The sequence below is a fragment of the Leptodactylus fuscus genome, chromosome 1, assembly GCF_031893055.1.
Source record: "Leptodactylus fuscus isolate aLepFus1 chromosome 1, aLepFus1.hap2, whole genome shotgun sequence".
NCBI lineage: Eukaryota > Metazoa > Chordata > Amphibia > Anura > Leptodactylidae > Leptodactylus > Leptodactylus fuscus.
This window is the reverse complement of record NC_134265.1, coordinates 200,824,816-200,838,770: the sequence shown is the minus strand read 5'-3', so window position 1 is coordinate 200,838,770 and position 13,955 is coordinate 200,824,816. Positions and strand designations below refer to the sequence as shown.

General features: G+C 41.0%; 1 protein-coding gene across 1 annotated transcript in view; it reads right to left on the bottom strand.

Annotated features, from left to right (window-relative positions):
- Positions 1-468: 468 nt before the first annotated feature.
- Positions 469-13,955, bottom strand: part of LOC142213858 (disintegrin and metalloproteinase domain-containing protein 10-like) — a 60,762-nt gene continuing 47,275 nt past the window's right edge. The window contains exons 12-16 of the mRNA XM_075282421.1: positions 9,074-9,257; positions 7,243-7,342; positions 5,773-5,990; positions 1,204-1,300; positions 469-647 (exon numbers count right to left, since the gene is read on the bottom strand). Coding sequence (XP_075138522.1) covers positions 517-647; positions 1,204-1,300; positions 5,773-5,990; positions 7,243-7,342; positions 9,074-9,257 — 730 coding nt within the window. The 3' untranslated portion in view covers positions 469-516. The remainder of the gene's footprint in view (positions 648-1,203; positions 1,301-5,772; positions 5,991-7,242; positions 7,343-9,073; positions 9,258-13,955) is intronic.

The following is a 13,955-nucleotide window of genomic DNA, read 5'->3' as shown; positions in this document are numbered from 1 at the left end:
GCATAGGGTACCTTTCTTTTGCTGCTGGTCACCACATGTCTAGGTTATTTTGAGGCTTTATATGGGTATTGTACAAGATCTTTTTATTAGATCTTCATATCAACTCATTTTTATAACATTGATTGATACATTTACACTTAATTAGCTTGTCCCACTTAATGAATTTTTGTCTATTTTATTTATTGTTTGGGCATATGTGTTTGCATATTAGTGTGTATAGATACATACCATAGCAGCTGCTGCTGTTGCAAACCTTTTGGCTAATATATATATTTTTTTTAATAAACTTTTCATGTACACTAGCATTAGAGGGGGAAAACCATGACCGCTGCCATTGAGAAGAATACACTGCTTTTATAATTTATTTTACATGCTCTTTGATTATGATATGACAGAAGTTGAGCAAATGTAAATGTCACATAGGAAATTATTTATTATTTATATACTTTGGCTTAATTGCTTTTATTACTTTTCCTGAAAGTCACATAACCACAATATACCTTAGTACAGTATATACTAGAGTCTTGTCTCGGACTGCATGTAGATAGATGCCATATATACTTCTTTTTGGTTATGTATAATTCTTTGATGACGACTATTGGATCTTCTAGGATTAACTCTGTCAGTTTGCTTACTTGGTTTTGGTACTAGAAAACAAGACACAGATATTATTTTGGAAAAGCTGAAAAATAGCAGTAATATCCATAAAAAATAATAATAATAATAATAATAATAATAATAATAATAATAATAATAATAATAATAATAATAGGCTGCTGGTTCTGTGTTAAATGTGACTTGTGCATTGTAAAATAAAAGTTATGCAAATACTTTGAAAGAAATTTATCAAGACTGGCATTTTCAAGTGTTGGAGTGAGATGCACCAGAGTTATTTATAGGCTCCAGATTATTAATGGGGTTGTCCAGGCAAACATGGACAACCCTTTTAAAGTTAAAATCAGCTGAATTAATTATTTAGCCTACAAAAAAATTAAATGGTAAGTTTACTTCTAGATAACCTCATCTCTTATGACATATCAATACAATGTAATAACCAGACGTGTGCAGAGCGCTTTGTGGATTAATTGTCCTGTATAATGTAAAACATATACACTACAATTCACACTGTGTATAACATACTTATTTCATGGCTCAACCTACACAACGTTTTGTCTTATTTATTTGGCTTATATTTCACGTTACCTTTCTTAGAGTCCAGAGTTCGGCCAAATATAAATATTGTTCCAGCCATCAAAGCTCCCAATGTTAATATAATCAGAAGAACAGCCCACCATCGTGTCTATGTAATACAGAAAAGAAGAATATATACACTTTATAAACGAATGTGATATATATTTATTGCCTTTGTGACCCTCTTGTATATTCAAAAATGGAGAAACCTTGTGCACAAAATATATTGGACATATATTGATTTAGTAACAATAAAAAACAAATGTTCTGATATAGCCATGAAGGATGGATCTGATTTTCTGCATGTAAAGGCACCCTCATACATTAGTGCCATATGCTGTAGTAATGTCAATAGCATCTTGTAATGCTGGTCACTAACTGGTTCAGCCCAGTAATTCTTTGACTATTATTTTGATGGCAAAAAGCAACCATTATAATTGGCTTCAATTAAAACTAAAATGGTTTCATTATATTACTTAATTATGCTGCACACTGAGGAATTAATAGATTTTACAAGTGACCTCATTGACAACTGTGGTCTACCTCTTTATTCCAGCAATTTTACGTGCAGGGCTGTCTCCAGGTCAGTTTTGGCACTTGGGAGACAGAGCCCTAGTGGCTCCCTTCTGGAGTAATTCATGCACACTGCAGAAAAAAAAAAAAAAAAAATATCGAAATTGGGTTTTGTTTTGTTTTGGTTTTTATTGCTGAGGGAGACCTACTGGAGTGAGGTGTAATGCAGTCCATTCCATACACTTAAATACAATACGTTCGGACATCGGAAAGTAAAAAGGAATTTAAGGTGGACATCTGCCTTGGATTCTTCGTTATTTTCTGCCCCTGGCTTGTAGTGCAAAACGTCAGCATTCTGTTGTGGTTTCCACCAGTGATTAGGCCCAAATGAATGAGTCTAACCAGTGGGAAGTCTCAAGGGTGAAGCAGCTGCAGAATTTGCGGTAAGATCCAGGACGCTTTTTTTCCAGATTTCTGCTCCAATTAGTTTCAAAAGGAGGCAGGATGAGGAAAGAATTTGCTGTTTTATGTGTGAAATCCACTGCAAAATCAGTGCCAGATTCCACCGTGTGAACAGGGCCTGATACTGTTAATAAAGTACTGCATTGGTCCCCCATACAGCATTATGTGCTCTGCAGTGGCCCCTACACAGTATTTTATGCTCCACAGTGGGCCCCCACACAGCATTACATGTTCCGCCATGGCCCACACACAGTATTACATACTCAGAAGTGTCTCCCACAAAGTATTATATGCTCCAGAGTGGCCCCCACACAGTATCACACACTCCTCCGTGGCCCTAACACAGTATTACATGCTCAACAGTGGCCACCACACAGTATTATGTGCTCAACAGTGGCCCCCACACAGTATTATATGCTCCAGAATGGCCCACACACAGTATTATATGATCCGCAGTGGCCCCCACACAGAATTATATTATGCACAGTGGCCCCTACACAGAATTATATGCTTCACGATGGTCCCCACACAGATGCTCCCAAGAGCTCCCCCCCCTCCTCTAGAGTTGGTGCTATTATTATACTCTGGGGTCACAACAGACCCCAGACTATAGTAAGTAGAGATAACAAAAGCATAGCACATAAAGGTCAAAAAACATCCAATATACATAAATGACCTAAAAAATATCAGCCCAATCAAGGATATGTCTTAATCGAATAGCACACAATACAAACAGAGAGGACTGGAAAGTCCAAGTAATTAAGACATTCACCGTTATAATATTTCTAAAAATTTAGTTTTATTGATACAAAAACATGTAAAACAATGCACATTATATATAAGTATAACACACTAAGACTAACAATACTGTAGAAACAAGGCCACCCACAGGGCAGAGACCTGTGTCACAAATCACCATACAAATGGATCAGACAGAGAAAAGCAGCATCGATGCCCTAAAGGTATCTTAATCACATATTACCAATATTATGGGTAAGAAACGCTTTTTGTTAGACCTAGAGACATAGTGTGGACAGACTTGAAGTGATGAATGTTCCTTGTATTTAACACTTGAATGACTGTGCAGCATTTTTCCTTTACCTGATTTCGGACATGTTCTTGTGTGTATGAGTTTTACTCTTTTCTTGTTTCATTAGAGACACAGTTTTTTCTCTACCTATTTTTTTCTTTACCCTGCTACATAGGGACTTGGAGATTTACATACATATGTGATTAACCACTTCCGGACCGCCCATAGACTATATACGTCCGGATAGTGGTTGTCTAGTTCTGCCAGGACGTACCTGTACGTCCAAGTCAGAACACAGCAGCTGCACAAGATCGTTCAGCTGCTTTCACTAGGAGCCGGCTGTAACTTCAGCTCCCAGAGAGATAGCAGGGCAGATTTATTACCTGCTCTGCTATCTCGATCGCTGTGTATACAGCGCTCAATGAGCGCTGTATACACAGCTATGGACGCAGCCATAAATCAGCTGCCCTCTGACCCGGCAGACACATGATCTGCCGGGAGCAGTGTCCTGCCAGAGCTTCTGGGTCCTACAGGACTCAGATCAGCTCTGCATACTGTGTATAGCAGTGTGCAAGAGTCTGTATTTCTCCTGTAACTGAGATTAAATGTAGCAGCCTCAGTTATAGGAGAAATCAGCCTCCAGTACAAAAAAAAAAGTGATCAGATGTCCCCAAAGGTCTCTTATCACCTTATGGGGACACAATCTGGGAAAAAAATAAAATAAAAATATAATAAAAAAGTTTTAAAAAAATGTAAATAAAATAATAATAAAAAATAAATAAATAATACGCTAATAAAACGCCGTTATTAAAGGTTATAGCCCCACCCCCGACGACACCATACAAAATAAAAATTACCATGACGGAGACGAAAAACTATATTATAAAGTTTTTCAGTGACACTTTGTGTTATTAAATAAAAAAAAATATATAAATTGAAAACCAGACACAATTTCCCTCCTATTTTGTTTATATTTTCCTGGATATAAAAAAAAATTAACACATTTGAAAATAAAAATAACATAAAAATAAAGCCCTATGTGTCCCCGAAAAAAGACGCAAAAATTAGTTGACTAAGACATACGAGAAAAATTTTACAGACCTCAAAACCGCACATACATAATAAACCTAAAATGTGTCTGGTCCTGGACCACAAATTGGCCCGGTACTGAAGTGGTTAAGATACCTTTAGGGCGTCGATGCTGCTTTTCTCTGTCTGATCCATTTGTATGGTGATTTGTGACACAGGTCTCTGCCCTGTGGGTGGCCTTGTTTCTACAGTATTGTTAGTCTTAGTGTGTTATACTTATATATAATGTGCATTGTTTTACATGTTTTTGTATCAATAAAACTACATTTTTAGAAATATTATAACGGTGAATGTCTTAATTACTTGGACTTTCCAGTCCTCTCTGTTTGTATTGTATAATAAGTAGAGGCTCAGGGTAAGTGTTTAAAAATAACAAACACTTATACTCACCTTATCTCACCTCTCCAGGGCATCCTCGCTCCTTTCTCGCTCCTCTTCAGCCTTCCAACTGAGGTCCTGTTCCCAAGACGTCACTGCTGGGCATCAGCGGTCACGCGGGGTGTGATGACATCATTACATTCGTGCACCCCACGTGACTGCAGGGGTCCAATAACAGAACCCAGCTGTGAGTCCTGTGGAGCAGGACCTCAGTCACCAGCCTGAAGAGCTCCGGAGTGGATGCTGAGCCCATAGACAGATGAGTATAAGTATTTTTTTATTTTTAATTCCCTCCCTGGGCTGGCATCTATTGGAAAGAGGCCCAGCGATCACCAGGCCCCTCTCCATTAGCAGTACATATAGCGGTCGGGGGAACCAGGCTTTCCCCTACCACTATCATGGTGGTCTGGGGCCCTAGCCAGTTCCAGCTAGCTGCGGGTCCCGTACCATGTACCACTGCTGAGTGGGCTACCTCAGGAGCTTGGGGCCCCAGGACTTGCACAGGTAAACCAGGTATTGACGTCGGCCCTGTATACATGGCACAGATACATGGACAAAAAGGGGTGAGCTCCTGAAGAGTGGGCAAATTTCCCAGGCCAGGCATCTCCCCGACTTTTAGTCATATTATATGTGATATGGGCGGGCATTCTGTATGTTTTGTCCTGTTACCAATAGAGGCATGACCTGCAACAAAAGGGGACATGCTGAGCTCAAAAGGGGATGCTACATAGTCACACACAAATTTTCATGGCCTGGTTTGTGCATCGGGGCTTCCAGAAATCCTTCGCCAAAAGTTGTCAAGTATGAGATAGTTGCACATTTTCACAGTCACCTCTCCTTTCATCCCCATCTATAAGCCACAGCTAGTGGCCACCAGGCAGGAAAAACCTTGAAGAATATATCCCACAAGAAATGCATAAACCCTTAAAGTAAAATTGTATAACTTTTCTATTTCTCAGAATGATACAGTAGTTGTAATGACATAGCCTTATGTAGGAAGAATAGAATGCCAATATCAAACTAGAAGGACCTCTGGTAACAAATGAACAAATTACTCCAGAAAGTATATATTTCATCATCTATCATATATCACATAGTGATGTCATTACCTTCATCCAGGCTGCAGGGTCAAACTCAATGATATTTAAGAATGATTTTCTCAGTCTGGCAATGGGCCCATCTGCATCAACAAGTCGGCAGACGTGAAATTTATCACAATAACCCTGCCTTTTCTCACACGGTGAACCCGCCGGAAGAAATATTGCAGTCATATTAAACAGATATCTCAGCTCTGAAGACTTTGTACTTCTACAGGAAGACACATCACCTGTCAAAATATTACATCACAGATATTGAGCAGTATAAAAATAACAATAAAATTTACTGTAGCATGGGGTCCGTGTTCTTTCACTGCATTCACCGCTTGCCAATGCATTTGGTATTCTATTTAGGGGGTCCCCATGAAACAGAATACCAACGCAGATGTGACTGAGGCCTTAAGAAATTCCACCTATTAGGTATCCCTACACCAAAAATGCTCATACTGGTAAAATACTACTATTATTATAAGACTATTTATCCCATTCAGTGAACGCCATAAAGGAAGAACAAATCAAAATGGCAGAATTGCAGTTTTTATGCTGTTTAACCATCCAATTATAATGTGATAATAGTAATAATGTGCCTTACTTAACAGGAGGCATGCGACTTGTCATATATGAGGCACCCCCTCCACTAATGATGAGGTTATGAAGACTTCCATTGGTAACTTCATAAATCTTCCCCAGTATAAATATAATTTATATATTTAATCTGTACAAAATACTGTAGCTTTATTTCATTTTTATCAATGAAAGCGGCAATGAGTAATATAATAGAATACATATAAAGAGGCAATGGACGTCTTTGCATCAAATTGCATGTGTTTTGCAATTTCACCAAGATTTTTTTTGTTTTTGCATCTTTGATTTTTACTCCCCACCTTCCAAACGCCATAATTTTTTCCATTTACAGAGCTGTATGAGGACTAATCTTTTGAAGGACAAATTGTACATCTTAATGGTACTACTTAATACTCTGTGCAATGTATTGGGAAACAGTCAAAGAGTGTTGTTGTTATTCTAGTGTTCAACAAAACTTTTTTGGCATTGCCAAATTGTGGCACCTGTAACTTTTCTATACTTCCATGTATGGAGTTGTGTAAGGGTTTTTTTTTGTTTTTTTCAGGACAAAATGAAGATTTACTTTATCACTATTATTACATTGTCTGCCGGGCCGTGTGCATGTAAGGAGATCTATGCCATCTCATAGCTGATGTAGTTTTCAGCATCATTTACACCAAATTTCTGATTCAAATGATTATAAATTTGACCCTGTCTCCTGTATGCTTTAGGCATTGCCCCGTTTTAGGGAAAGTGGTGAATGCAGCACAAAAAAGAAAAAGTTGAAATTTTTTGCAAAAAACCCCCCAATTTGCGCAGAAAATTTGGACTGGCATACAAGGTATAATAAATATGCTCCAATATATCAGTTTGTGTTACAATGAGTGGAGGTTTTTCTTATAATCTGTGTTTTCCTACCTGGTCTTTGGCAGCACAGCTGGCACTTTGTATACAGAGACTGGGCATCACAATCACATTGCTCTAAACCATATTTTGTACAAATTGATTGGCGACACATCTGAAAAGAGAAAAATAAATGTTTTATGATAAACCTAGGATACATATATAAGATAAAATAAAACTCCATGTGAAAATCTTGACTTCAGATTCTCAGAATACCCCAACCCCCTCCTATGTTTCATTAACAGGGTCATATAAACTGAGATGTACAGTAGATGCGTAGGAGCTGGTGTTCATTGGTGGCCAGAGATGGAAAATAGAACATGATATATAACCAGGCAAGAGTTTCATTCTTTTGAAATAAACATTTGAGGTTCCCATTCTTTGAGGATCTTAGAAGTGGAACCTGAACCTTCTAGACATTTATGCATATCTCTTAATGCCCTGTTCACATTTGCTTTTGTATTCTGTCTGGGGAGAGTCCGCATGGAGACCCTCCGAACGGAATACAAACGCAATTGCAAGCGCTGTGCTAATGCATAAATTATAATGGGGTCCGTGTGCTGACCGCACGCTGCCTGAATGAATCATGCGGACAGGAAAGTAAATGGTGAACTTCTTTCCTGTCCGCAAGATCCCTGCGGAGATCTGGCAGTAAGCACACAGACCCCATTATAGTCTATGGGGTCCATGTGCTTTTATTGCAGCAGCGTTTGCACTTGCGTTTGGTATTCCATTCGGGGGGGCCCCTTGCGAACCTGGTTCAAATCTGTGTTCAGCAAATCTGTTTGAAATGAGTATTTAACATCTTCAAAAACTGATTTCAAACTGTCTGGATGAAAACTGTGTCAATATGTAATCAGTATGTAATCAGTTTTTGACCAATCATATTTTTTTCTTCCTCCTTTTTCATTCTGAGGCTTCGTTCATATCTGCGTCGGTAATCCATTTGGGGGAACCTGCATGGGGACCCCCCCAAACAGACTACTGAACAAATTGGCAAGCAGTGAGCAGTGAAAGCACACGGACCCCATAGACTATAATGGGGTCCGTGTGCTTTCCGCACGGTCTCCGCACGAGTCATGTGGACAGGAAAGTAGATCATGAACTACTTTTCTGTCCATGTGTTCTGTACGGAAACCGTGCGGAAAGGGCACAGACCCCATTATAGTCTATGAGGTCCATGTGCTTTGACTGCACACCACTTGCCAATAATTCTGTTACTCTATTAGTATCAGCCTATTTTAGGATACAGCGCTCCAGAGTTTGACTACTCTATATTTAAAGAACCCTTCCCTGTTCTGATGTCAGAACCACTTTCTTCTACACCTGGTCCTTTGTACAATTCTTTGAATCAATAAATAACAAGTCAGTTCTTTATATTGACAGATTTAATAGTTCTGTGTCTCCAACAAGTCCTTGTGGTACTCCACTGCTGACTTTAGCCCCCTTGAGGCTAAAGCACCACGGTGTGGAAACGCAGATTTTTTGTTGAAAATTTTATTGCGGCTTTTTGATCCAAAGCCAAGGATGGCTACAGAAGGATATGGGAGACATATAGGCATTAATTCTATTTCTAACTTTTGCCCAATCCACCCGTGGCTTTGGCTCAAAAAAACGCAACAAAATCTGCAACAAACAAAGCTGCTTTTCCGCAACGTGTGGCCTTAGCCTGAATGTATACTGTACCATTACTACCATATTGTATGAACATAAGGCCTGACAGACCCCCTAGTTATAATGGGATCATCAGGATTCTTTCAAGATATAATATCCTGACACAATACTAACAGAGATTCCAATATAGATATGAATCTAACTTTAGTTTCACATTCAAGAGACAACTTACCCCATTCAGGCATATTCGTGTTCCTATGTTGCACAAGGTGTAGTTGCTTTTGGGAGTGGAAGTTGGACATATAGAAGTTTTACCTGTGCATAAACTTTTAAATGTACATTCAGCTTCTTCTCGACAAAGTTCTCCATTTGGCTTATATGAACAAGAGTTATCACAGCACTGTCCTTGGCTGGGACTAAAATGGTTATGAAAAAAAACTTGATGTTAAAAATCCACTCACCATACAATAACAGAAATGATCTTATAGTGGCATTCAATGCACATGGCATGATTAGGAATATGAGAAAGGAACAACCGGTACTTTTCATGTGACCGCCCCTGGGACATTTTCTGATTATCCAGTGACGATCCATTTCCCCTTTTCCAGAAACGGATGGTCATTACAACACCCCCCCCCCCATCTACTCCATCATATTTACCCATCTCCTTCCTGTCTAGGCTTCCTTCTACGGCTCCTCTTGATGACGTCGGCACACACATGTGCAATAGGGCCAGAGTCCTAGCTTAGCACTGAAGCCAACACTACATGTATTGATGACTACGTTCCAGTGCTGCGCGCTTGCAGTCTATAAAGAGGAGGAGCCGTTCCTTGCAGAAGGAAGTCACTGGTAAAATATAATAGGGTAGAGTGGTGGGCTGAGTGAGTTGTGAAGGGCTAGTAGTGGGTAGGATAGCTAGGGAGACAGAGAGTGGGTGATAGAGAGGGATGGGGAAGAGTGAGTGTAAGGGAGAGTTCACACGGAGTAACGTGCCGCGTGATGTGGCACATATACGCCGTGTGAGATTTTGCGGGCCATATACGCTCCCATTGATTTCAATGGGAGCGTGGATCGTAAACACTGCGTTATTTTGCACAAAATCACGGCCGCAAAATAGCGCCGCGTATACGATCCCGTCTCCCATTGAAGTCAATGGGAGCGTATACGGCCCGCAAAGTCTCACACGGCGTATACGTGCCACATCACGCAGCACGTTACTCCGTGTGAACTCTCCCTTATAGCCTACAACTATCAGAATGCATTGCATAAGCTAAGGCACCAGGAAGCTACACCACATAAACAAATGAAGAAAATGCTATGTGCTCCCAGAGAAACCCAGAAATCACTCAAAACACTACTAAAGTTTTATGGGTGCACTTATTAACCCATTAATAGCACGAACAGAACTTTTTTTAAAAAAAAAACATTATTTTTGCTTAGAAAACCCCTTTAATATTGTGCAGAGAGATATAGTAAAATAAATTGGCATATAGGACTGGTCCCAATGTCTTCCACTGATTTTTCACTCAAAGTTAATATACTCTGTTGCATATAATCAAAAACTATTTTAATATCATTAAACAATTTAGTTGGATTGTATCATAAATAAATATTAATGTGTTTGTCCAGCTTTTTGACACTGCGAAACAATTCTCAAAATAACTTACTTAGGGTTTAGGGGTTTACTTGTTTTCCATGGTGTGTATTCCCTACATTTTATAGGATGATACTTTTTTAACATTTCCAGCTTCAAAGCAGATTTTTATTCCTTCCAGTTCTAGTGATTTTCTGAAGACAAGTGCATGTGGGTGCAGGACTTAGTGAAATGAATGAACTCTGCACATGTTAACTATTTTTAGGAGGTTTGGTACATATAATTTTTTGTTTAGTTTCTGCTTTTAGCAACTAATATTTTTAGCAACTGCATTTTTTAAAAAACATTGACTTTAAAGGGATCCTATCATTTGGAAAGTATTTTTTTCTCCCTAACACGTCGAAATAGCCTTAAGAAAGGCTATTCGTCTCCTCCCTTTAGATGTCTTCTCCGCACCGCCGTTTGATAGAAATACTGTTTTTTACCGATATGCAAATGAGTTCTCTTGCAGCACTGGGGACGGGCCCCAGCGCTCAAACAGCACTGGGGGCATCCCCAATGCTGCCAGAAAACTCTCTCCAGCGCCGTCTCCATCTTTATCAGGAGAATCCTTTCCTTGCGTCTTCTTCCCGCGTAGGCAGTGAAACTTGTGGCCTCGAGCCTGGGCAGAGCCGACTACACATACCCACAGGCCACAAGAAAATGGCCACTTACTTACTGTGTAAGCGCCCATTTTTCTTGTGGCCGCAGGCCTTTGAAAGATGTCTCATTTTAGATAATGCATACCCTCAATGGCGTAAATAGGAATGGCTGGGCCCTTAGGCGAACATTTGACATTTACCATAGTGGCCCCTGCACACAGTATTATGCCCCATAGTGGCCCCTGCACACAGTATTATGCTCATAGTGGCCTCTGCACACACTATAATGCCCCATACTGGCCCCTGCACACAATATTATGCCCCATAGTGGCCCCTGAACACACTATTATGCCCCATAGTGGCCCCTGCACACATTGTTATGCCCCATAGTGGCCCCTGCACACTCTATTATGCCCCATAGTGGGCACTATTATGCCCCATAGTGGCCCCTGCACACACTGTTATGCCACATAATAGCACCTGCACACACTACTATGCACCATAATGGCCTCTTCACACAGTATTATGCCCCATTGTGGACCACCCACGAACAATTATTTTATTCTGGGGTCTTTTCAGAAGGAAAAGAATTATTACACTCTGGGGTCTTTTCAGAAGGAGAGGAGCAGGCAACTGTGAGCAGGAACAGGGATTGGTAAGTAAATATGGCCCGTTACCTGATGGGGTTACTCCATCAGATAATGCTCTATTAAAAAAAAAAAAAAAAAACCTTCAGGTGCCCACCAGGCTCCCTAATGTCCCGGACCCTGTGGCAGCTTCTGCCACTACATACTCTCACATTCTCGCACCCGCTTAGTTGTGTGATTTCAATAAACCTGCAAGTTTGTGCGTGGGTTGCTAATAGTGCAAATAATGTCAGACTTCAGACGTTATAATTAGAAATGAGCGAGTAGTATTCGATCGAGTAGGTATTCTATCGAATACTACGGTATTCGAAATACTCATACTCGATCGAGTACCACTCGCTATTCGAATGGAAAAGTTTGATGCAGAACCAGCATTGATTGGCCGAATGCTATACAGTCGGCCAATCAACGCTGGTTCTTTTCCTACCTTTAGAAGTCTTCTACGTGCAGCTTCCCCGTGGCATCTTCCGGCTCTGAATTCACTCTGCCAGGCATCGGGCCTGGGCAGAGCCGACTGCGCATGCCCGCTTGTAGTGCACAAACAAGTGTCGTTGGTGGCAGAGAGGACAGTTCCTCCATGAGGCGAACAAGTGCCGTCCGGTCTACACCCACAAGGTCTGTCTAAGCACTGGGACACGTTAATGGCACCCGATCGCCAAACTCCCGCCACTGGGGTCTAGTGTCACCAGGCGGTATAATAGTATAGGCGCATGTTGCAGGAATACCTGTCCGACCACAGCCCTGTCCTCTCCGATCCCTCTGCGCCCTACACATATTGGGTGTCAAAGTTGGACCTGTGGCTTGAACCTGCCCTATACGCCGTGGAGGCGCTGTCCTGTCCTGCCGCCAGCATGCTATCTGAAAGGGTTTTCAGTGCAGCCGGTGGTATCATCACAGATAAGCGCAGCCGGCTGTCAGCTGAGAGTGCCGATCGGCTGACTTTCATCAAAATGAACAACCACTGGATAGACCCATCATTTTCATGCCCACCAGTGTCAATCACGCCAACATGAATTGTCATGTCTGCGCTCAACCTCTACAAAAAAACCTTCAGGTGCCCACCTGATTATTGGGGAACTCATAAAATTTGCAGATGATACGAAGATAGGAGGAATAGCCAACACTAGAGAGGAGAGAGAGTGTATTCAAAAGGACTTAGACACACTGGAACAATGGGCTGAGGCGAACAAAATGGTATTTAACAGGGACAAATGCAAAGTTCTACATCTGGGTAACAGAAATGTAAAAAACATATATAGTATGGGAGGAATAGAACTAAGTGATAGCATAGGGGAAAAGGACTTGGGCATAATAGTAGATCACAAATTCAACATGAGCCAACAGTGCGGTGCTGCTGCAAAAAAGGCTAATAAAATTCTGGGATGTATTAAGACAAGCATTGAATCTAGATCAAGAGAGGTCATTATTCCGCTGTACTCTTCCCTGGTCAGACCACACCTGGAATACTGTGTACAGTTCTGGGCGCCTCAATTCAAGAAAGACATCGATATATTGGAGCAAGTCCAGAGAAGAGCAACCAAAATGGTGGAAGGTCTGCAAACCATGTCCTATGAGGAGCGGCTAAAAGAACTGGGATTGTTTAGTTTGCAGAAGAGAAGGCTGAGGGGAGATTTAATAGCAGTCTACAAATATCTGAAAGGTAGTCACAGTGCAGAGGGATCTACCCTATTCTCATTAGCACAAGGAAGTACAAGAAGCAATGGGATGAAACTAAAGGGAAAGAGATACAGATTAGACATTAGGAAAAACTTTCTGACAGTGAGGGTAGTGAGAGAGTGGAATAGGCTGCCACGGGAGGTGGTGGGCGCTCCATCAATGGAAATCTTCAAGCGGAATCTGGATAAACATATAGCTGGGATGATTTAGGAAAACCTGCACTCGCAGGGGGTTGGACCCGATGGCCCTTGAGGTCCCTTCCAACTCTACCATAAGAAAAGAATAAGAAAAGAATTCCTCCTCTTATTCCTCCACCATCTGCGTTGCACAATTCTGATCCTTCTAGGCTCAATCCACCCTGATTTCCCCAAACTCTGCTGGTTAGAGGCTGAATCCACTCTGATTTCACCAAACTCTGGTAGTTAGAGGCTGAATCCACCCTGATTTCCCCAAACTCTGCTGTTAAAGGCTGAATCCACCCTGATTTCCCCAAACTCTGCTGGTTAGAGGCTGAATCCACTCTGATTTCACCAAACTCTGGTGGTTAGAGACTGA